The 22,100-nt window shown below is 43.8% G+C and overlaps 1 protein-coding gene across 8 annotated transcripts in view; it reads right to left on the minus strand.

Moving 5' to 3' along the window:
- The window catches only part of Ddr2 (discoidin domain receptor tyrosine kinase 2), a 127,764-nt gene extending 109,170 nt beyond the window's left edge, over positions 1-18,594 (minus strand). For 2 of the 8 annotated variants that reach the window (XM_052737545.1, XM_052737543.1), the window contains exon 1: positions 18,459-18,594. Coding sequence is in view for 2 of the 8 variants with exons in the window: in XM_052737539.1 (XP_052593499.1) it covers positions 17,945-17,950 (6 nt within the window). In the remaining 6 variants the exon portion in view is untranslated. Of the gene's footprint in view, positions 1-17,511; positions 17,617-17,651; positions 17,778-17,944; positions 18,174-18,458 lie in introns of those variants that run through there. The other 6 variants (XM_052737539.1, XM_052737538.1, XM_052737541.1 and 3 more) reach the window with 5 other exon arrangements.
- Positions 18,595-22,100: the final 3,506 nt, after the last annotated feature.

The raw sequence follows: 22,100 nt of genomic DNA on the forward strand, positions 1-22,100 counted from the left end.
ACACACACACACACAAATAATAATAATAATAATAATAATAATAACAATAAAAAATTATATAATTTTATATAATTGATAGTTAAACTATTATAAAACTAGCAACGGGGGTTAGGGGGAAGAAGTCTGAGCTCCTTGCCTGCATGAGATTAGAAACACATCCGACACATCCATATTTGTTTATTTTTTCTTTTGAAGCTGGCAAAACCAACAGAAGGCTTTGTTCATAAAGAAAGACTGAACATAAAGAATTCTGTTTCCTAAGGAGAGAAAAAGATAGATATTGCCTGTAGAGAGGCAGAAAATTGAGCCCAGCATTCAAGGGAGTACGGTGCTATCCATGCATGGATTAACCAGCCACCTGAGGCAGGAGCAGACATTTGAAGTGGGTGAGAAGACCTACGAAGGAAACAACTGAAGGCAGTCTTGCCCTGGGTAAGCAGGGGGAGAATACCCATGTGTCCTCTGACCCATCGCAATGTCCTTATTTTTGCAGATGACCCGAAACCCAGAAGGGTAATTTATCCAACATGTCGGAACAGCTAAGAGAGTGAGTGACTGGGAATCGGAATGGCCTTAGCATCTAGGATACTGTGAGGGAGACCTGAGAACGAGCTGCAGACTCCCTTTGTCTGTGCCGTAACAGTCAGCAGTGTGGGGCCTGATCATGTCATCAGTTCAGGGGCTCAAACCACATCTTGTTCGTCATCTTGTCACTGTCCCCACTACCTCTCCTTCCTGTCTCCACCACCAGTTATTACAGAGCAGAAAAATCACAGATCACTTCCCTCTTCTCCACATACATATGATCTGAGACTTCTGGGCTTGGAAGGACCTTAATAATTCATCTAATGTTAGAGGAAAAATACTTATGGAAACTGGGATTGAGAGGCTGAGAGTGACTTGCCCCAGACTGTCAGTTAGGAGATTCCAGACCCAAATCCCAGCCTCTGGTTTCTTTCCTTTACACTACAAACTCCTAGTGTATGAGGCTGGCTTAGTTAGGGTTTCTATTGCTGTGAATAGACATCATGACAACAGCAACTTTTATAAAGGAAAACATTGAGTAGCTTACAGTTGTAGAGGTTTAGTGCATTATCATCATGGTGCAATACGGTGGTGTGTAGGCAGACATGATGCTGGAGATGGAGCTGAGAGTCCTACATCTTGACTTGCAAGCAACAGGAAGTGGTCTGTCTCACTGGGTACAGCTTGAGCAAAGGAGACCTCAAAGCCTGCCCCCCCCCACATCTTCCTACAAGGCCACACCTACTCCAACAAAGCCATACCTCCTAATAGTGCCAAACCTTTGGGGGACTATTTTCTTTTAAACCACCACAGAGGCTTATTTCTAAGACATACTCTCCAATGACTAATTTCTCCAGACATATGATATGCATTCCTCTCCCCTCAAGGTGTTCCTTCCCAAAAGAGCTCATGGTTCGTTGAGCTTGTGAAGTGCTACAATCTACCCTCTCTATGATAAGTAACCCTCTGTGGGGGAGGGGTATAGGTATACTGTAAGCGTTTCTGCGTGTGTGCATGTTCATGTATGTCCATATGCTTGGAAGTGCATGTAGAGGTCAGAGGTCAGTATCAGTTGCCTTCCTTAATCAGTCAGTCCCCACCCTATTTTTTGAGATAGAGTCATTGAATCTGGAACTCACTGATTTGGCTAGACTAGCTGACCCAGCAAGCTCTAAGGATCCTGTCTCTACCTCCCTGGTGCTGGGCTTATAGGCATCTGCCACCATGACTGGCTTTTGACGTGGGTGTTAAGTATCCAAACTCAGGTCCTCACGCTAGCACACCAGCACTTACCAGCTGAGCCATCCCCGCAGCCCCGTGGCAACACTCTTGTTCCCATAGGAAAAGAAAGAAACCTGTCTAATTCTCTACAGTCGTTTCTAAGGTCACTTGACCCCCGGACTCTCAGCCTTTACCCCACTGCTTTGTTATCTACTAACATGTCTCAAATTTCCAAAGGTTGTGCTTTGGAAAACACAATCTAAGTCTCATTGGTAAGAATTCCTTTTTATATCCCAAGGAAAACATCCCCCAAGGAGTGGTCCTCTTGGCGGGGACATAGTAGGAAGGCCATGAGACACAAAGGAAGAGAAACAATAGTCGCCATCTGTTCCAGAGCCATGTGTACTGTCAGCAGCAAAGGGTGAGGTGGCCACACACACTGCCATCTGGAACTCTGGTCCTAGGCTAAAGATGCTCCACTCCAACCGCAGGTTCTCATCTCCTCGACATCGGCTAACGTGATTTTCCTTCTACTTCTGTTCTCTGTTAGTACAGACACTGTTATGCCAGGCCCTTCCACATCTGCTGTAGCTTTTCGCCGTCCTGACCTAAAAACTCTGGACCTCTAAAAGAAGCTTTCTAATGAATGTCCCCACCTGACTCCTTCTCCCCTTCAATTCCCCTCAGAAGATGCTGTCCTATTAATCTAAGACAACATGGCATTTGCTTTCAGAGAAATGAAATGTTCAAAACTCTGCAACAAGCAAGGTCTTTCGATGACGTCCTGAGTCATAACTGTGCAAGACAGCACAATCCATGCTCCCCCAGCAAATTCCCCATCACCCTGGGCTCATCTTCCGATACCACCCTCATCACTCATGCAGTGGGGCTGTTGAGCTCTGCATTCTGCTCTGTTTCTGCCTCTCAGATTTCTTCTGGTTCTTACCCTCCACCTCCACCACAAGTACTGATGTGGAGCAAGCACCCCACCCACTCCTACTCTCACAGATACTGAGTCCTACTTGGCACATCTTGCTCTTTGACTGATGCTTGCATTTCCCGACTCATAGCAAGCTTGGGAAGGGAAAACATCAGGCATTGTTAAGTGTACTTAGAAAGTAACCAGAAATTTCTCTTGATGGATAAAAAAGTTCATATTCATTTCACGACTACGAGTTAAGCAGACAAGTTGAAGCCTACAAAACTTCAAGTCAAAAACTAGGAAAACTAACCTCTTTGGAGGACTCAGGGGCATTTAGAACAGATCTTTCTAGTTAAATTGACCTTAGAATTTGAAAATAGTGAGAAAACATATTCCACCTCATCTTAGCGGACCCAGGGAACGTCACTAATTTGTATAAAGACAAAGCTGAGCTTTCTGCCACTTTCCTGCCAGCTTCATGCTGCACTCCAGGAGGGAGGGTCTAGACAGGGTGTGTCAGGTGACGTGTCTCCAAACAGTCCAAGAGGTTGGTCTAAACAAAATTCATCCCAAGAAGACTCTCCCTTGGCAGCTGCTCTTTCCTTCGTTTATTCTTTTAATTGTGTCCCTACCATTTTGTATCAATACGTTAAGATATGAGGATAGATTTTTAAAAAAAAAAAAAAAAGCAAACAAACAAACATCAGCCAATCCTGGTCCCTGAGTCATCTGTGGTCAAATGCAGTTTTACTTACAGTGTGTGCAGACCCACAACAGACCCACCTGAGGGAGTCTGCTAAAACATATACAGGTCCCCTGGCTCGTGTGTGGAAATTTCTTACTCATTGCCCAGAAAAAGTCTGAGACAGAGTTTTTTTAAAAAGCATTATAGGTGATTCTGGAGCATATTGAAGCTTGAAAGCCAGATGAAAGACTGAACCAGTTTTGTTTTTTTTTAATAGCAAGTATATTAGGGGTTAATTCTAAGGCAGCTGTGCTCGGGAATTGGGGGGGGGGGTGTCTTGTCTAATAAAGTGTTTGCCACACAAGCAGGACCTGAGTTCAGTATCCAGGATCCACATCAAAAGGTCAGGTCCACACTGGTTTGCACTTGTTATCCCAGTGCTTGGGTGGAGACTGGTGCAATCCTGGAACTCACTGGCCAGTCCACGTCACCTGCTTGGTAAGCTCCAGGCCAGTGAGAGATGCTATCTCCAAAAAACAAGATTTAAAAAAAAATTTTAAGCCAGGCAGTGGTGGAGCACGCCTTTAATCCCAGCACTCAGGAAGCAAAGGCAGGTGGATCTTTGTAAGTTTGAAGCCAGCCTAGTTTACAAAACAAGAATATCTAGAGCTGTTACACAGAGAAACCCTGCCTCAAAAATACAAAACAAAACAAAAAAAAATTTAAAGGTAGATGGCTCTTGAAGGACACCCAATGTTAACCTCTGTCATGCACACGTCCACAAAATCATTATGCTTACTTGCAATAAAAGACTCACCGTGCATAGTGAAGACATACAGAGAATGAGTAGTTAATAAAACTTGCATAATGCAATGATAAAGGTACAGGTTCAAATTCTAGACCAGTCACTTCCATGCCATGTGTCTGACATTTTCTTAGGGTCTTATGTCCCAGGGCAAAACAGGAAAAGTCCCCACTTCGCCAAACTATAAGGTTTCCAGGAGACTCTCTATGGGAAATGCTCAACTTAACCTCAATGCACAATAGCACTTGTCACTTCCTAATTATTGGTGAAATTTGAAAGCAGGCCAAAACCAGGTTTCCCGAAAAGCACCACACTTGCCTCTGTTTGCTTTTCTGTTGCTGTGATGAAACATTGGCCGAAAGCAAATTGGTGAGGAAGGCGTTTGTGTAGCTTCCAGCTTCTGGTCCATCACGGAGGCACCAGACTCAAGGCAGGACCCTAGAGGCAGGAACTGATGCTGAGGCCATGGAGGAGTGCTGCTTTCTAGCTTGTTCTCGATCCATGGCTTGCTCATCCTGCTTTCTCTTAGGACCACCTGCCCAGCAGGGGCACCACCCACAGTGTGCTGGGCCCTCCCACATCAATAATTAATCAAGAGGATGCTGCACAGACATTCTTACAAGACACTGTGATGCAAACTTTTTTTTCAGTTGAGGTTCCTCTTTCCCAGATGACTGGCTTGTGTCAGGTTGATAAAGGCCAGCCACCACAGAGCCCAGCTATAGTTTTATTATAATGTGGTTTTTTTTTTTTCAGTGTATTCTTCTTTTTTTTCCTTTGGGTTTTTTTTTTTTTTTTTTTGATTTTTTGAGACAGGGTTTCTCTGTATAGTTTTGGTGCCTGTCTTGGAACTCACTCTGTAGACCTGGCTGGCCTCGAACTCACAGAGATCCACCTGGCTCTGTCTCTCGAGTGCCGGGATTAGAGGCATGCGCCGCCGCCGCCCCCCCGGCTTGTCAGTGTATTCTTGAAGTCCACAAGATTCCTAGGATCTTCAAAAACGTTATGTCCTCAGTTCTCTATTTTGACTTTTAGTACAAGAGATAGCTAGGTGCCATTATCCATTTAGTCTTAGTACCTGTCTTTTCATGTGTGCTTATAGTTGTACAAACACCAAACAAAAGCCAGGTCAAAACAAGAACCAATCTGGACATAGAAGAATCGGTGGGAGAACTGAGTCATTGCTTGGCACGAGGCGGTTTAATGTACTCAGCCACAGCAGCCCTGCTGCGAGCAGATGCGTGATTTGGAATCTGACATCTTACATACCAGCAAGCACTGGCTTCTAAGCAGAGAGCTGAGGCATAAACACACAAAGTGGAATGATTTCATCCCCGGTTCTATTAGTAATTGGGTTAAATGCCCAATTAGTGCCAGTTATCATCACAATGTTAACCTTGTCTTCAAGTGAGAAAGCAACTTTATCTTAATTGTCTGTTCGTCTGGATTTGGAATCTCCTAGGGGGTCACACCACTCAGGGGATTTCCAGGAAGGGTTAACTGAGGAGGAAAATCCCACCCTTAACATGGGCATCACCATCTCGTAGACTTGGGTCCCAGACAGAATAAAAAGGAAAAATGGACAGATCAAGCAGAGTGCTGGCATTCATCTGTCTCTCTTTCTTGACTGTGTACTCAGTGTGACTGCCTCTCTCACACTCCAGCCCCCAGAAACAGAGCCACACTCCCCACCATGCCTACCATGATGGACTGTCTCCACAAACGGTGAGCCAAAATCGGCCCTTCCTTCTTTAAGATGCTTTTCTTGGGTCTTCAGTCACAGAAATGAGAGTAATTAATACAACAGAAATTAATTAACAAATTAAGTAATTAAGAAATTAATTAATACAGAGAAATGAGAGTAATTAATACAGCAATTTAGTAAATGGTGGTAAATTGATACTCTTTAAAACTCACATTTAATGATTAATGACTACTGCATTTTGGTTGAGATCCAAGTTTTCTGAATTTGTAAACCTTTGAGGCTGAGACAATTTGTTCAATGTACTTATACCAGCAAGCCTTTCCTGCCTAAGTATTAATATTGAAATAACTAACCCGAGTTACAAGGAAAAGGACACACTGTTCAACTGCATTCACGAACCTCCTCTCTAGTGATGAATTCAAACAGAACCGCATCATCTCTCACACAACAACTCTGTTCTTACCTGAAGCTATCAGTTGTTTTCAGTTTGATTTCACTAATACATTTACTTTAGCTTTCGGCTGCCTTTGGGCTATAAGCACAAGAAGTGTCTATAGTACCTAGTTTCATATCTACACATTTCAAAAAGAAAAAGAAAAAAGAAAATTTTTATTGAAGCTGGGTGAGTGTTTCCTTGCACGCGTGTTTGTGCAGCATGTGAGCCCCTGGTGCCCACAGAGGCCAGAATAGAGTACTGGAATGTAGCAGGAATCTTAAAAGTTCTTATTAATAAAATCAAACCCCGGGCCAGTTATTGGGGTGAAATGCTGGATGGTCAGAGAGACAGAACAAGCCACAGCTACCTCACCTGGACAACTTCTCAGCTGGTCTTGTTTCCTCAGCCTCTGTGTCCTCATATCCGAATGGCTCTCAGATGAACTGTGCTGCTAGAAGCCTGAAAGCTTAACCAGCCAAACGCTTCCAGTTTCTGGTCTTCACACCTTATATACCTTTCTGCTTTCTACCACCACTCCCTGGGATTAAAGGCTCGCTTTCCGGGATTAAAGGCGTGTGTCACCATGCCTGGCCGGTTCCAATGTGACCTTGAACTCACAGAGATCCAGAGGGATTTCTGCCTCTGAAATGCTAGGATTAAAGGTGTGAGTGCCACCATTTTCTAGCCTTTGTATCTAGTGACTGTTCTGTCTCTGACCCCAGGTAAGTTTATTAGGGTGCACAATATTTCGGGGAACACAATACCACCTCACTGGAAGACCTGAAACTGGAGTCCCGTATGCTTGTGGGCTGCCGGATGGGAGCTAATAACTGAACTAGTGTTCACTGGGCCAGCTATCCAGCCCCAGATTTACACACACATTAAGAGCATATTAATAGCATCACCTGAGAAGCTGAGGTTTTTCTTATAAAATAGATTCACACACTATTCATATAATAATGGCAAGTTGGACAGTCCTGAAGAAGTGTTTCCTGAGAACTGAGTTGACCTCTCTGTCCACCTGTGAAAAGGCTATCTCTCTTCTTCTTTTATGTTTTATATTCATGAAGACACCAGTATCTTTCTTCAGTTTTTACCATTTATACAGAATTTGAACCCAGACCTCCCAACAGCACACTCACTGGATACACTGAACTAGCAGCATAACTGATGAACAGAGATCAAGTTCTTTTGTGTTCTCAAAAACAACGTGTGAGCCTTTCAACGCTCCCCACTAAGAATTTTCCCAACAACAAATCAGAACTGTCGTAGGCATATAAAAAAAACCCTTAGTCTATTTTAAGAAGCCAGTAAAAACTCACTTATGGGTTATGCTAGGAAATAATTTACAGAGAACACCAAAGATACGTATGGTCCTTGCTCAACTGGATGATCCTGACAAAAATTTAAAAAAAAAAAAATCCATGGAATCCCAAGAAATGAGATGAGCTGCATGGACGACCTGAAACTGGAGCTGGTGTCTTAAGAAGAGTACTGTTTAGCTGAAGTGCAGAGAGAAAGGACGTTATTCAGAGTATAGGGCTGGGGGACCACGAGAGTGTAGCCCATATGACTCAAGGCTTTACTGTAAAGTAACTGGGTGTGGGTGCTAGTTCCAGACAGCAGTAGTTAGCAGGTGTGTGCGTGTGTGTGTGTGTGTGTGTGTGTGTGTGTGTGTGTGTGTGTGTGTGTCTATGTGTGTGCTCATGTGTGATGGTCAGAAGCAACTTGCAGGATTTCTTTCCTTTCACTATGGAGAGTCCATAGGGGCCAAACTCCGGTGGTCTGGTTTGGCAACAAGCGCCTTTACCTGCTGAGCCATCTTGCCAGTCCGTATAAGAACACTTGAAACACAAAGAAGTGAAAATGGTTGCACGAAGTCTCACTATTAAAACTTTGCAAAGTCAAAATCAGAATTACACCTACTAACCCTTGGCCTACTGTACTTTCAACCATAAGATTTAAGTGAGGTTATCTGTCTGTTGTTAAAGCTAAAATAACTTAAATGATTGCTGCTTAAGTAGTAGTTGTCATATGTAAAGAAGATTTTATCTTATCAAATACCCCCTGGAGTGCTCAAATGCCTGCTATGAGCCTCAATAATCTTAACGTTTTTGCTTCAGATAGCTTTATTAAGTAAAATAATAATAGTCAAATTTAAAATACAGTCAGAACAATGGTGCTACTTACCAGAAACACAAAACGATTGTGAAACAAAGGTAACCCATGACTATTATTATATTACAATTCCTTCTTCCAGGTAAGAAAGAGGTAAACAGGATAGAATCATGGTGTTAGGACTTATGGGCTTAGGGAAGAAATCTATTCTTAATTACATGTTTTTAGAGCAGTTCTAGGTTACAGAGAAACTGAGCAAACATTGGAGTTTTTCCCATCTGCTACCTGCCCTCACATGAGTTTAACCTCCTCTGCTGCTAATGCTGTTCCCCACCACTGTAAACAAACCCACAGGGGCAGGCCATTGATGCCCAAGGTCATAGTTTGCCCTAGAGTTCACTGTGGTACTGACGATGTATGGGTTTTGACAAATGGATAGCAACATGTATCCACGTATCACACAGAAGAATAGTTTCAACACCCCCAAATCCCACCTACTCATCCCTCCCTCCCAGTTCCTGGCAATGGCTAATATTTTTACAATCTTCGTGGTTTTGTCTTCTCCAGAATATCATGCAGTCAGAATCATACAGAACGTATCCTGTGAAGACTGGCTTCTTCCACTTAGTCATATGCATTTGAGTTTTCCCACGGCTTCATAGCTCATTATTGATTAATATTGTTGAATAATTGTTTTATTTATTAATAAAATTATTAATATGTGTATCTATTGCAGGCCTGTGTGTATATGTGTGTGCTTGTATGTGAAGGCCAGAGGTCGTGAGTATCATTCTTTTGTTTTATTTTGTTTTGTTTTTCGAGACAGGGTTTCTCTGTGTAGCTTTGTGCCTTTCCTGGAACTCATTCTGTAGCCCAGGCTGGCCTCGAACTCACAGAGATCCACCTGGCTCTGCCTCCCAAGTTCTGGGATTAAAAGCATGCGCCACCACCACCCAGCTTGAGTATCATTCTTGAGTATCGTTCTTTGGATGTCCTGCCTCATTTTTTGAAACAAGGTCTCTCTCTTCATACCTGGGACCCATCAATTCAGCTAGGCTAGCTGTCTAGTGAGCCCCAGAGATCTGCCTGTCTGCATCCCTCCAGTTGCAAGCACACACCACCACTCCTGGCTTTTATAAATTATTTTAATAATAAAATATTTGTTAAAAATTTATTAAAACTATAATTAATTTAGTACTACTGTTTTTAGCACCGGGCAGTACTCTATGGTCAAGATGCCAGTTTTTCTGCTGGAGGACATCCTGGTTACTTACAGATTAGAACAGTTATAAATAAAGCCGCTGTGAAAATTCATGTGCAGGCTTTGTGTGGCTACAACCTTTCAATTCATGTAAGCAAATACCAAAGCATGCATATGCTACAACCTATAGTGAAAGTACACTTAGCTTTACAAGAAACTGCATGTGTGTATTGCATTAACCCGATTTGCAGTTCCTCAGTGGTCTGTGCAGCTGAACATCTTCTCACATGCTCACCTGCCCTCTGTCTCTCTTGAAGTGCACTTCAAATATTTCATCCTTTTTTAACCAGCTGTCTGTTTTCCTTATTGTTGGGTTCTTTGTGTTCCTTCAAGAATGTCTTTTGCAAATATTTTCCTCTGTTGTGTGGCCGATGTCCTCATTTATCTTAACATTGCCTTTAACAGGAAGGAAGTTGTTGGTTTTAATGATGTCTACCTTATCAACTATCTCCTTCATGTAGTTTTGGCCATATCGTTGGGTCTGAGGTACACCTTGCATTAACTTTTGTGAAGGATGTCAGGAATGGTCTCAATTCATTGTGTTCTCTAAGAGAAAAGACTTCCTTGTCTTTGCTGTATTGCTCTTACTCCTTTGTCCTCTTTGAATGCATTTATGTGGGTCTTTTTAGGGCTCACCATTCTGTTCACACAACCATTTGTCTGTTCTTTGCAAGTGCTGCACTGTCTGGATTACTATAGCTTTACAGAGAACCCCAAAGCCAAGTGTCGCCAGCCTTCCAACTGTTTACCTCTATCAATATTGAGTTAGCTATTCTATTTTGACTCTCCATATAAACTTTTTAAAATTAAACAGGGTATCATCATATAGCTCAAATTGACCTTGAACAGGATTCTCTTGTCTCGGCCTCCCTAGTGCCAGGATACAGGTACATAGACCACATTCAGTACTCCTCATAAACTTTACCATTCGTTTATCAATATCCACAAAATAACTTGCAAGGGCTTGGGTTGGCATTTGGATATCTTAACTTGGAAAGGCAATTTGTTTCTGTAAAAATGTTACATCATGACCCAACCAAGGCAAGCAAGCAGCAGTTTGGATTTATTTTTAATTTCTTTTCATGCCGTTTTTACCTCATCATCACCATCTTAATTTTGAAGCTACATGATCCACATATTCTAAAATCAGAAAAGCATCTGAGCCAGGTGTGTGGTGCACACCTGGTAGGTCTAGCACTGGGTAAGATGAGGCAGAAGTGTCTCCCTGAGTTCAAGGTCAGCCTGAGCTACATTGTTAAGTTCCAGGCCAGCCTGGGCTACAGAGTGAAAGTCTGTCTCAACAATAAGGAAACAAAAAGAGCTGCACCTGCTCGCCCAGTAATATCTAACACTTTTTTGGAGGATTTAACTTCCACCTTCTATTCTTCAGATTGGCTCGTTCCCCTGGAAGGGTATTATGTCGACCTCTAAGCTTTACAAGCCTCTGTGAAGTTGCAGGATGACAAGGCATTTAGGTGCAGCTCTCATGAGGACTGCCAAGGTGTGAGTTCCTTTTACAAACCCCAATACTACTTCATTTTACTCTCCGTGAGCAATGTGAGTGGCATATATTAGTGCGATGGTATTTTAAATCTACCAAAGTAACACACACACACACACACACACACACACACACACACACCACATACACACACATCACACACATACACAAAACACACACACATAGACAAAACACACAAACACACACACACACACACACCACACACACAAACACACACACACCACACACTTACACTTACACAAACACACACACATACACACAACACACATACACCACACACACACACACACACACACACACTCTGTCTCTCCCACCTTGCCATGAGGTGTTCGAGTTTGCTTTCAATCTTTGATTAGACATGGGATGATAAGCATGATCGTGATGAGGACAGAGACAGTGGCAACACAAACTATGGTGAGGATAAGGAACACAGTCCCAGTCAAGGAGATGGGCCTATTGGGCCTATTGGTAGGGTTTGCTTGCCTCTGCCGGTACCTTCTCCTCTATCTCAGATTAAGAACTGCTTTGTATTGCTTTTGGGGTTTTCTTCTGTCACTGCTGTGTGAGTCTGAGTCTCCTAAGTCCTAAAGACAAAGTCTGTTTGACTTCTAGACTCTTCATCTTCACCGGTCGATCCACTCATCAGGTGTTAAGGGATGTCTATGATGTCTCAGCCCTAGCACTGGTAAGCATGGACCAAGCTTACAGCAGCTGTTGAAATAAATGAGACTTTAAACTAGGGACATGTAACATGACACATGGTTTGAAAAAAAAAAAGTGATTTATTTCTTTTATACCTCCATAATAACTAACAGAGAACATGAAATGTTTAATAAGTACATATTGAATAGTTGATAAAAATAAAAAATGCAAATGCTGTCAGCAGAGCAACTGTGTGAAGGGCGGGAGGACGTGAGAACTCAGGACTGTGTTCCCAGTTCTTCTCCAGGGCTAAAGCTGCTCTAAAATATAAAGCCTACTGATTTTTAAAAGGAAATTGTGAAAAATAAAACACAAAATTTTTACTCTTTTTGTAAGATATCTGGCTCTATCACTTGCAGGAACCATTTCTGAATAACTATAGCTAAATTATTGAATCATAGTTCAGCAAACTTTAGAGCACGAAATCTTATTGCCTAATCCTGAATAGCAATTTTCCAGATCAAGTTTTGTCCAAATGCATGTGATATGCCTAGAACCTAAAGCTACGACTGTCTATAGACATGAGGAGCGGGCAGTGATGTTGGCTCCGTTGGTGAAGTGTATGCTGCACAAACATAAGGTCCTAGATCGGATGTCCCAGACTCCATGTTTAAAAAACGAACCTGCACATGCTTGCAATTCTCAGTACTGGGGAGGTAGTGAGAGGCAGGTCTCCAGGACTCACTAGCTGGCCAGCCTAGCCTACCTGAGGAGAGAGATTTATACACACATGATCGTGGACATATACAAACAAAGAAAGAAATGAATGATCATAAATGATTATAATCTCTAAAACTTAGGACTTAGGAGGTAGATACCAAATAAACATTTGCTGAGGAATTACTAAATCAATAGAGAAAAACAAAATTATAGTAGATGATGCCAGACTGCTATACAATTCATTACAGATAGAAATATACTTTTTATATGCCAATTAAAACTGTAATAAAAATAAACCTGTGAGTTTTAAAAATAACATCAATGGAGAAGAAAATGTTCATGAGAAACCTTTTGTCTTAGACAAAAGAATTCAGACATTATCTCTGTTTCATGTTTTATCAATTCCTGATCCACTAAATTTAAAATGAAAAATTAAAAAGCACTAGATTACATTAAACCATCTCCCATCTCAATTTATTCAGGCTTCCTAGGCCATTAAGACCCTAAACACAGAGGTTAGAGAGATGGCTCAATGGATAAGAACACCAGGACCTACATCAGGCAGCACACAACCACCTGTAACTTCAGATCCAGAGGATGCAACGCCCTCTTCTGACCTAAGTGTTCACATATAGACATATATGTACACACACACACACACACACACACACACACACACACACACACACACACACTCACACACACACACACACACAAATTTTGGGTTTGTTTGTGTTTTTTTTTTTTTTCATCTTTACAAAAGACCCTAGACACGATCTTTAGCCAACTTCACTGGGCAGATTCCTATGAAAGACACCAAAGGGCATCCCCATGTACCATCTTTGTATGAACAACACTTTCCAGCTCCCAAATCATTACCTTATCTGACCTACCCTCCCCACAAAAAAATAAAGAGAATAAAAGTTCATGAGCAAGACAAATGAGACTGTAGCTCCACGAAGACAAGACTCCTCGAGTAATACATGTGAAAAATACTAGTGCTGGGATCAAAGCCTCATAATACAACACTAGCCTGGAAGTTCTTCTCATCATGCACTCTTTCCACGTGTCTCACACTGTAGAGCACCATGCGGCATTAGCCTCTGAGCAAGTTCAAGAGGCTCATCAGAGATTTAAGGTGGGCATGAAGTGCAGAGACAAGAATCTACTGTCAACAATGATCAGTTTCGCCGGGGTGGTGGTGGCGCACGCCTTTAATCCCAGCACTCGGGAGGCAGAGGCAGGGGCAGGCGGATCTCTGTGAGTTCGAGGCCAGCCTGGTCTACAGAGCGAGATCCAAGAAAGGCACCAAAGCTACACAGAGAAACTCTGTCTCAAAAAAAAAAAACTTAGTTTCTAAAAAAGCCATGGGAGCTCAAAAGTGTTGTGTTAGTCTAAACTCAACTTTACAACATCTTTCCTTGTACATTCATCTTCCAGGCCAGGACATCACTCGAAGCCAACCTTCCCCTGTGTTTACAAGCCAAAGTGAAAGTCCAGCTAGCAAGTACACAATTTGTCAAATGAGACAGGATTCTGCATCGCTTGAGAAACTACAGAAACTTGGAAATACTCAATGGTTCCACATAAAATACTAAGAACAGAAAATAAAATTCAGAATGGACATCAAAATAAGAGAATTGTTTATAAGCAAATTATTTATGAAGCATGCAGCCTTGATTATAATATATGCAAATATATGCAAATATAGTGACTAAAAGGAACAGCTTAAAGTCCCTCAGTTTCACCATCAGGTCATTGGAGTTTCAGTGACTATTACTGGATAGTTATCTAAACATCTTTGTTAAGCTATGTTATTTTGAAAGAAATCAAACAGAATTGAATTGAAATTCCTTAGACTCATGTCAGCCCAAATACTTACCTCTGGTTCAAGTTAGAATGACCTGGGTAACACCTCAAAATACCAACTCCCATTTTCCACCTTTGGGTATTTTGATTTAATTGGTCTAGAAGTCCTTAAGGTCTACCTGGCATCCCAAATTACTCCTGAACAAGTCTACCAAAACATCATCTTATCCGCTGTAAGGACACACACTGAGGTTTTGAACCCAGTCGCTGAGTTCAGAGCAACTCTGGGATTCTGGGAATATTGGGCACATTCATGGTCTGGGTAATCCTTGTCGGCAAAGAGTCAACTGATTCATATGCTGCACAGCTTTCAGCAGGCCAGGCACATAAAGAATCTAGTGTGCCTGTATTGCAGACAAGTCCACATTGATGTGAGCTAGCTCACATTAGTATGTTGTGGCCGCCCACTTTCAGTCAGGGCTTGCTTTGGCGTGTGTGTTTGAGGTGGTCTAAAGTACCTGAAGGTGCGTCTTCCAAAGGAAGTTGAGATGGATGCCTGAGTTAAAGCTAAATTTATGTGGCGTGGCAATGATAGATGGGAGGCATTCTGTCTTCATTAGAACATCTGTTTAAAATGCTATAATGTGGAAAGTTTGGAACTAAATTCCATTTGGAGATGCAGATCCAAATGGCTTCCATTTCCGGAAGTGACGGTGTAAGAAGAGAAGAAAATAACACAGAAAGGCTAGGGGGGAGAGAGAACGGTGAGACTTCTCTGGTCGACGCTTTGTTCTTGGACAGGAAGACGGTTGAGCCTAAGATTCTGGAAAGACCTTCTCAACATCTCTTACTTTTGAGGTTTATAAAAGCCCCTGGATCTTAAGCAGAAACAGAGGTGGGGGGTTCCACATGCTAGCCTCCCACTTCAGGGACACTGCCACCTTCGTGACTACAAGCGCAGAACAGGCCACGTGAAATAGAAAATGGAGGGAGACGCACCTGCCAGTGAGATGATGTCCCTGGGCCTAGAACCTGTCCTCAGCTAGCTATGACACTCCTGCTGATTAAATCCTTCTCATTCAGAGACGGTACAGAGCCCAGAGATGCTTAAAGCAACCTATTGACCTTCCTCCTGCTCCACCTTGGATGAGGAACCATGGACAAACCAGACCACAAAGGAAATTTTCAGAGAGTAAATATGGACTATTTCTCCATGAGGCAGGATTGTTTCCATTAAAAGATGGGCATGAAGGGCTGGGGAGATGGCTCGGTGAGTAAAGTATTTACCACACAAACATGAGAACCTGAGTTCAGTCTCCTGAAATCCACGTAAAAATGCCAGCTGAAAGCACATACTTGCAATCTAACAATACAGGGACAGAGATAGAAGAGTCTCTGAAACCCTGGGGCCAGCCAGTCTATCCTACTCAGTGAGCACTGGGCCCATGAAAGATCCCATGTCAAAAAACAGGGGGAATGACACCCAAGGCTGACCTCCGGTCTCCACATCCATGTGCACACCTGTGCATGCGCACCTGTGCATGTGCTCTCTCTCTCTCTCTCTCTCTCTCTCTCTCTCTCTCTCTCTCTCTCTCTCTCTTTCTCTCTTTCTCTCTCTCTCTCTCTCTCTCTCACACACACACACACACACACACACACACACACACACACACACACGAAGATGGGAACGAAGAAAGAGTCCCCTCATTTCAGAGCTTCACACACAGTCCCATCCAAGTACCCTCCCACAAGTCTGCCCCAACGCCAGGCTCAGCGTGACCAGAGCTGCTCCCCAGTACATTCGGTGACATTTCATACAACTGTAAGAGCTGACATAAGGAAGACCGTCATAGCCCTTAGGATGCTTTCGGGTACATGTCTCTTCTATCAGTGAAACTCGAGAGCACTCTTATTTCCACGCAGAAAACACAGAAGCCGGAGTGCAGAAAGCAGTTCAAGGTAAAGCCAGAACCTAACCTGGGTCCACCAACTTGAAAAGTCAAACATAACAAAGCTAAACAGACATCTAATACCTGGAAAGTAAACCCACAACTGACACCCAGGTGAGTGTTTCTCTAAGCGCAGGTTCCAAACTTTTCCCTTAGCCTGACACCGGCACCTCCTGGTCACCCAGGGAACCATGGAATTTGACTCCAAAAGTAAGCAAGTCCACATGTGGAGGGGGTGATGGGAGAACTGCCCCACAGTGATTGAGAGCCGGATGTTAACAACTTTGAAGCGCATTCGTTGTGTTTTCTTGAATAGTTCTTTTCACCCCTCTATGTCTTAAAATCCTTTCCCGTGAGAGGGGAATAATCCTTACAGAATTGAGGAGACTCAATAAAGTAACAGGGAAATCTCTCGAGTGTGGAGGATGGTCAGAGCGAGGGCTCAGATGTTAGATTTGTTTCATTTTACACACACACACACACACACACACACACACACACCAAGGGCCACTAGCTGAACCACTACTAACTACCATCTTCTCTGTTGCTGATACCATCCTCAGGATGATGCTCCCCTATTGTTTCTTCCAAATCTTAAAAATAAGCCGGAGGGAGAGATGTGGATTGCAACAGGCACCCACGCCACCAGCTGAGTGCATTTTTCCGTTCCGCTTCTAATGTGCTGTGAGAGCCTGAACAAGTCAGCCCTCTGCTATCATTTTTGAAATTTGTTTAATGAGAGGGTCAGAAGAGACGGCGATCGCGGAGACCCTTCCTCCTGCCCCTAGGAAGGATGCCGAAAGCTGAGCGGTTAAAATGGTGCTAAAGCCGCCACTGACTTGAGCATTCCCAAGCCTCCTCAAATGGCTGGCCTGAGTATGTCTGCCACTCTAAGGGAACGCTCTCCCTTAGATGGGCCTCTTGAACCCCGGCCAGGACTCTGGGTCCCAACTGGAAACAGCCCCAAGTGCTCTGATAACAAAAGGAAAAAGCACCTAGCACCGGAGAGGATGAGAGACCGGGAAACGATTGCTTCTCTTGTTCATGCCACCCACTGCAAAGCCTCCAGGCAGCTGGCCTTCCCGCCCAGCCATCCAAGCCCAAAGGTGAAGCCACCCCTCATCCAAAGCTCTCACCCACAGTTGCCCTTCCCACAATTAAATCACAAAAGATGCTAGGTCGTGTTCTCACCAAAACTCAGGCCCTTCGAACACCACCACTCAGTGCCTGAAAACACAGCTCCTGGCCCTCCTCTCTCCAGCAGCCCAACTCTGCGATCGGCCTGTCTTGCCTGCCAACATTTCCAACTCTGCTAAAGCTGTTTATTGTACCTTGCAGCTGCTATGGAGTCATGTACTTCCGTCGCCCTTCTTTGGTTCTTGGCGCTTGTTCTTCCCTCCCTGACACAAATCCAGACCCCAAAACGTGAGATCTGCCTGGGTCCTGCGTCTGTGGAGCCTGGCTCCCGACCTTCCTCCCTGATTCAAACTGTCCTGTCCGCTGCCGTCTTTAAAACTTTTCCTGACACACCAAGAGAAGTACACTCTGAGCTTTCGTTTTTGAAAAAGAAAATGAAGAGAGGGAGACATAAAAGGGAGAGAAAGAGAGCCATCACATCACTTACTTCCATCCAGGGACGCCCAGTTTTGAAAAGAAGAAAACGGTTCTAGTCCAGTGTGGTCCCCCAACCCCAAAAGAAGAATTCGCTGTGAACCACTTCTTTCCCACTTTGCCGGTGAAGGAGCCCCGTGGTAGGCATACATCCACAGGCTGATGCAAGATGCCTTTGAGAGAAACCTCACATTCTGAGGATTCCTGGGCCTGCGCCAAGGATCCCAGCATCCAATATATTGCACATTTGCTTTCAATTAGGAAGGGGGTTGGGGAGGGAAGAAGGCAAGTCACCAATCAGAGCTGTTTTCTGTTTAGAGACTATTTCTTTTGACCCAGGGGACCACGAGCAAAGCTATAATTTACAGCGAAACCCATTCATAGAAGAAAAATATGTGTAACCATAGGACAGACTTAAAGACGCAGCTCCCTTCTGCCTTCTCCCGACTCGTGCCTCCCTGTGCCGTTCCCCTCCGTCTAAGACTGGGTCCCCATCATGGGATACTCCCCCACCTCATTTTTCTTACTTGAGCTGAAGCTATAACGGCTTCAGGTTCGGAGTCTCTTCCGATTCACGTCTCCTGGGCAGCTGAGTCACATGCATGGAGATAATCTTTTGTATTTTGGCCATGAGAACTCAGAGCTGAGTCCCCCTCGAAGAAAAGGTTTGATTTAATCCCTCCCCCCCCACACACACACACTGCCTCCTCTTCCAAAAAAGAAAGAAAGGAAGGAAGGAAGGAAGGGAGGAAGGGAGGAAGGGAGGAAGGGAGAAAGAAAGAAAGAAAGAAAGAAAGAAAGAAAGAAAGAAAGAAAGGAAGGAAGGAAGGAAGGAAGGAAGGAAGGAAGGAAGGAAGGAAGGAAGGAAGGAAGGAAGGAAGGAAGGAAGAGGAGAGAAAAGAAAAAAAGAGGAAGAAGAACCAGAAGAACCTGAATGGTTCTAGCATCCAGGATTTCTCTCTAAAAAAAAAAAAAAAAAAATTCAATCTTCAATTGGCTACTGCTGAGATTCCTGCTGTTAAATGAAAACTCAAAGATTTACAAACTTTCTAAATGTTTTTTTTTCTCACCCCCACCCCCAACCTCTTTTCTGTGGCCAGAGTGAAAGAGACATCATGTGGAAGTGGTATGTAGGTGTCATGGGAGGGACCCTTGCTGGACTCTCAAATAACTAAGAGTCCTGTCTATCCACCCAGGTTCTGGCCTTAACTCCTCAGAGCCTGGGTCACTCTTGAAGAAGCCTAGGACCTTAGGATCTTGATTTTCTGTGTGTATAGTGACCACTGGGTGAGCAGAGCCATGGAAGGAAGCAGATGGACACAGGTAAGTTCAGAAGACTTAGCCTCCCTTTGAGAGCTAGCCCCTTCATAGTGACACCTCTTCTTGTGGGTTTCTGAGCAAGGGCCAACTCTTCCCTGCCCTCATTGGAGTAGACAGAGGAGAGGTAAGGCTCCCGGGGAAAGGGTACGGTATACCTCAGTGAGTGCGGGGCTTGGCTGGTGACCCACAGAAAGCCCCATGGGCTGTATAAAATTAAGATTCATACTGTCAGTGGTGAGGCACTCACTCAAGGCTTGTGAGCCCAGCACGGGCCCGAGAGTCAGAAAGCAGCTGTGGAAGCCATGTTCCACAGTGGGAGAGGACACAGAGAATGAGCAGGCTGTGCCAAGGCCCACCACACAGACAGCAACAGACAGAAAAGTACGACCGGCGGGAAGAAAGTTAGAGTTAAGGTTCTTTTACAGAGATAAGGACAGAGCAGAGATGAATCTCTTAAGAGGACCCTTCCAACAATGTAGAGCATGTGACATCAGGTGGGAGGCAAGACATTTAGTTCAGCTTGATAAATACTTACCAAAACCATTGGTCAGACGCTTCACTGGGTGCTTGCCAGAGGTATTCACGGACATCTGGCTGAAGACACATGCTTGGACTCTGCCTCCCCACGTCTATGAACTATGTTTGGTGACATCACAAGTTAAAGCCGAGAAGCGGTGGAACAGCTTTGCAAAGACCAAGCCTAATAAAAGACAGGTATGTATGGATGTGTGTCCGCAGATATCAACATTCACAGGATGCTACTACAGGGGCCAGACTGTTGGCATATGTGTGCGTATAATTACTCTTAAGCCAGCATTGTTGACTTCAAAACCCAGATCCCCTATCTGTGCCTGAGGATGGAAGACCAGCCCCATCAGGGGTTTATTTGTGTTCAGACCAAGGACACTTCTGGGGAAGAGTGAACAGGGCAGAGAGAACCAAGAGGTTTTGAAAGGTGCAACTTAGGATCTGAAGAAATGGGCCAATAGGCCAAGTGCTTGCCACACAAGCATGAAGACTGAGTTTACATCTCTACGTCCATGTAAAAAAAACAAACAAATCTGTAACTGCCCATAATCATTGCAGTGAAGCCAATGGACCCAGAAGGAACTCTGAGGCTTAGTGCCAAACTTAGCCAAATCAGCAAGCCCTGGGTTTAGTGAGAGACCATAACCCAGGGGGAAAAAAGTGAAGAGCTATTGAGAAAGAAACAAGACATCAACCTCTGGCCTCCATACCCACTAGCCTACACATGCAAACACACACACTCTCTCTCACACACACAGAGAGGCATTCACACACACCCATGCACATGTATGAATACACACACACACACACACACACACACACACACACACACACACACACACACACTGAGAAAATGCAAGTCCAGCTAAGTTTTGCCTAAGGTAAGGAGTACTCAGAAAAAAATGCTGTGTTTGTCGTTCAAACCATGACATCACCCCAAATTCCCTGTTGTTCAGGCTAATTTGAGCCACATCTCAGGTCTAATTGTGAACTCTAAGAAAGAGATACTACCAAAACAAGAGCAAGGAAAAGCTAAAAGTAATATTTCACGTAAGTGCTGTTTACAGCGTTAGGAGGAATTGTTTTTGAGATTCTTTTTTTTTTTTTTTTTTTTTTTTTTGGTTTTTCGAGACAGGGTTTCTCTGTGTAGCTTTGCGCCTTTCCTGGGACTCACTTGGTAGCCCAGGCTGGCCTTGAACTCACAGAGATCCGCCTGGCTCTGCCTCCCGAGTGCTGGGATTAAAGGCGTGCGCCACCACCGCCCGGCGAGATTCTTTTTTTAATGAGTGTTTTGCCTGCATGTATGCCTCTGAAACACATGTGTGCCTGGGACCCTGGGGCATCAGAAGATGATGCTTGATCCCCTGGAACTGTGAACCACCATATGGGTGCTGGGAATTGAACCTGAGTCCTCTGGAAGAACAAGTGATCTAAACCACCAAACCAGCTCTCCAGTCCCAGAAGAATCAGACTTGAGCCTCAGTTTCCCATGATCTCTGGCGGAGCCAAGAGGGCTGAGCCCCTTTGTCATTTGGAGAGTCATTGCTGGGCTAGGAAGAAAGGAGGTAGCAAATGTTACTTAAGAGTTCAGAGCACCAACTCATGGAACACAAAAGAAAATTCCTGAGGACATTAGAACTGTTTGACAGTTTTGGGTAAGACTGGAATTCCTGATGCTGTGGGAACAGATGCGGAGAAGCACTGTTTTATTACTCTTTTGTGTGCAGATTTTACCCCCTGGCTTGTTTGGCTTGGGAAACATGAGTCATAGCAATCAGAATTATTTATATTCCAAAGAAGGTAATACATCTTAGTTAGGACTACTTTTTTTACACTGAAAATGAATTAACTGAGAAGCAATACACAATTCCATTAGCAGAGTCTTACTAAAAATAGAATCTCTCTATGTGGGATGGTGAGGATGCAGTGGTCCAGGTGGGGGCGAGACTCAGTGTAGAACACTTGCCTAAGTATGTGCAAGACCCTGGGTTCAATTCCCAACACACACATCCCCAAAAAAGCAGTACCAATTAAAGAAACATGCAAATGACCAAAGACTTCAAGAACTTGTTGTCTTAGTCTGTAGCCAAGATCGGAGTGAACACAAGTTCTGAGACGAAAATAACTGTCGTATCTCACCTGGAAATATGTAGGAGCTGGATGCCTGTGTGCTGCTTCAGGAAGTAAAGGATAGAAGTAAAGGAAAGTTAACGTGTCCTTAAAAGGATATGTGCGTTTTCACAGACCTTGTCTGCCAATGACCTAGTCCAGGATTTCTCTCTGCCTTCTTGTTTTCCCTTCTGCTTTCTGTGTACATTCGT

Source organism: Peromyscus californicus, unplaced genomic scaffold, assembly GCF_007827085.1.
Source record: "Peromyscus californicus insignis strain IS unplaced genomic scaffold, ASM782708v3 Scaffold_14__1_contigs__length_90479793_seg_2, whole genome shotgun sequence".
Taxonomy (NCBI): Eukaryota; Metazoa; Chordata; class Mammalia; order Rodentia; family Cricetidae; genus Peromyscus; species Peromyscus californicus.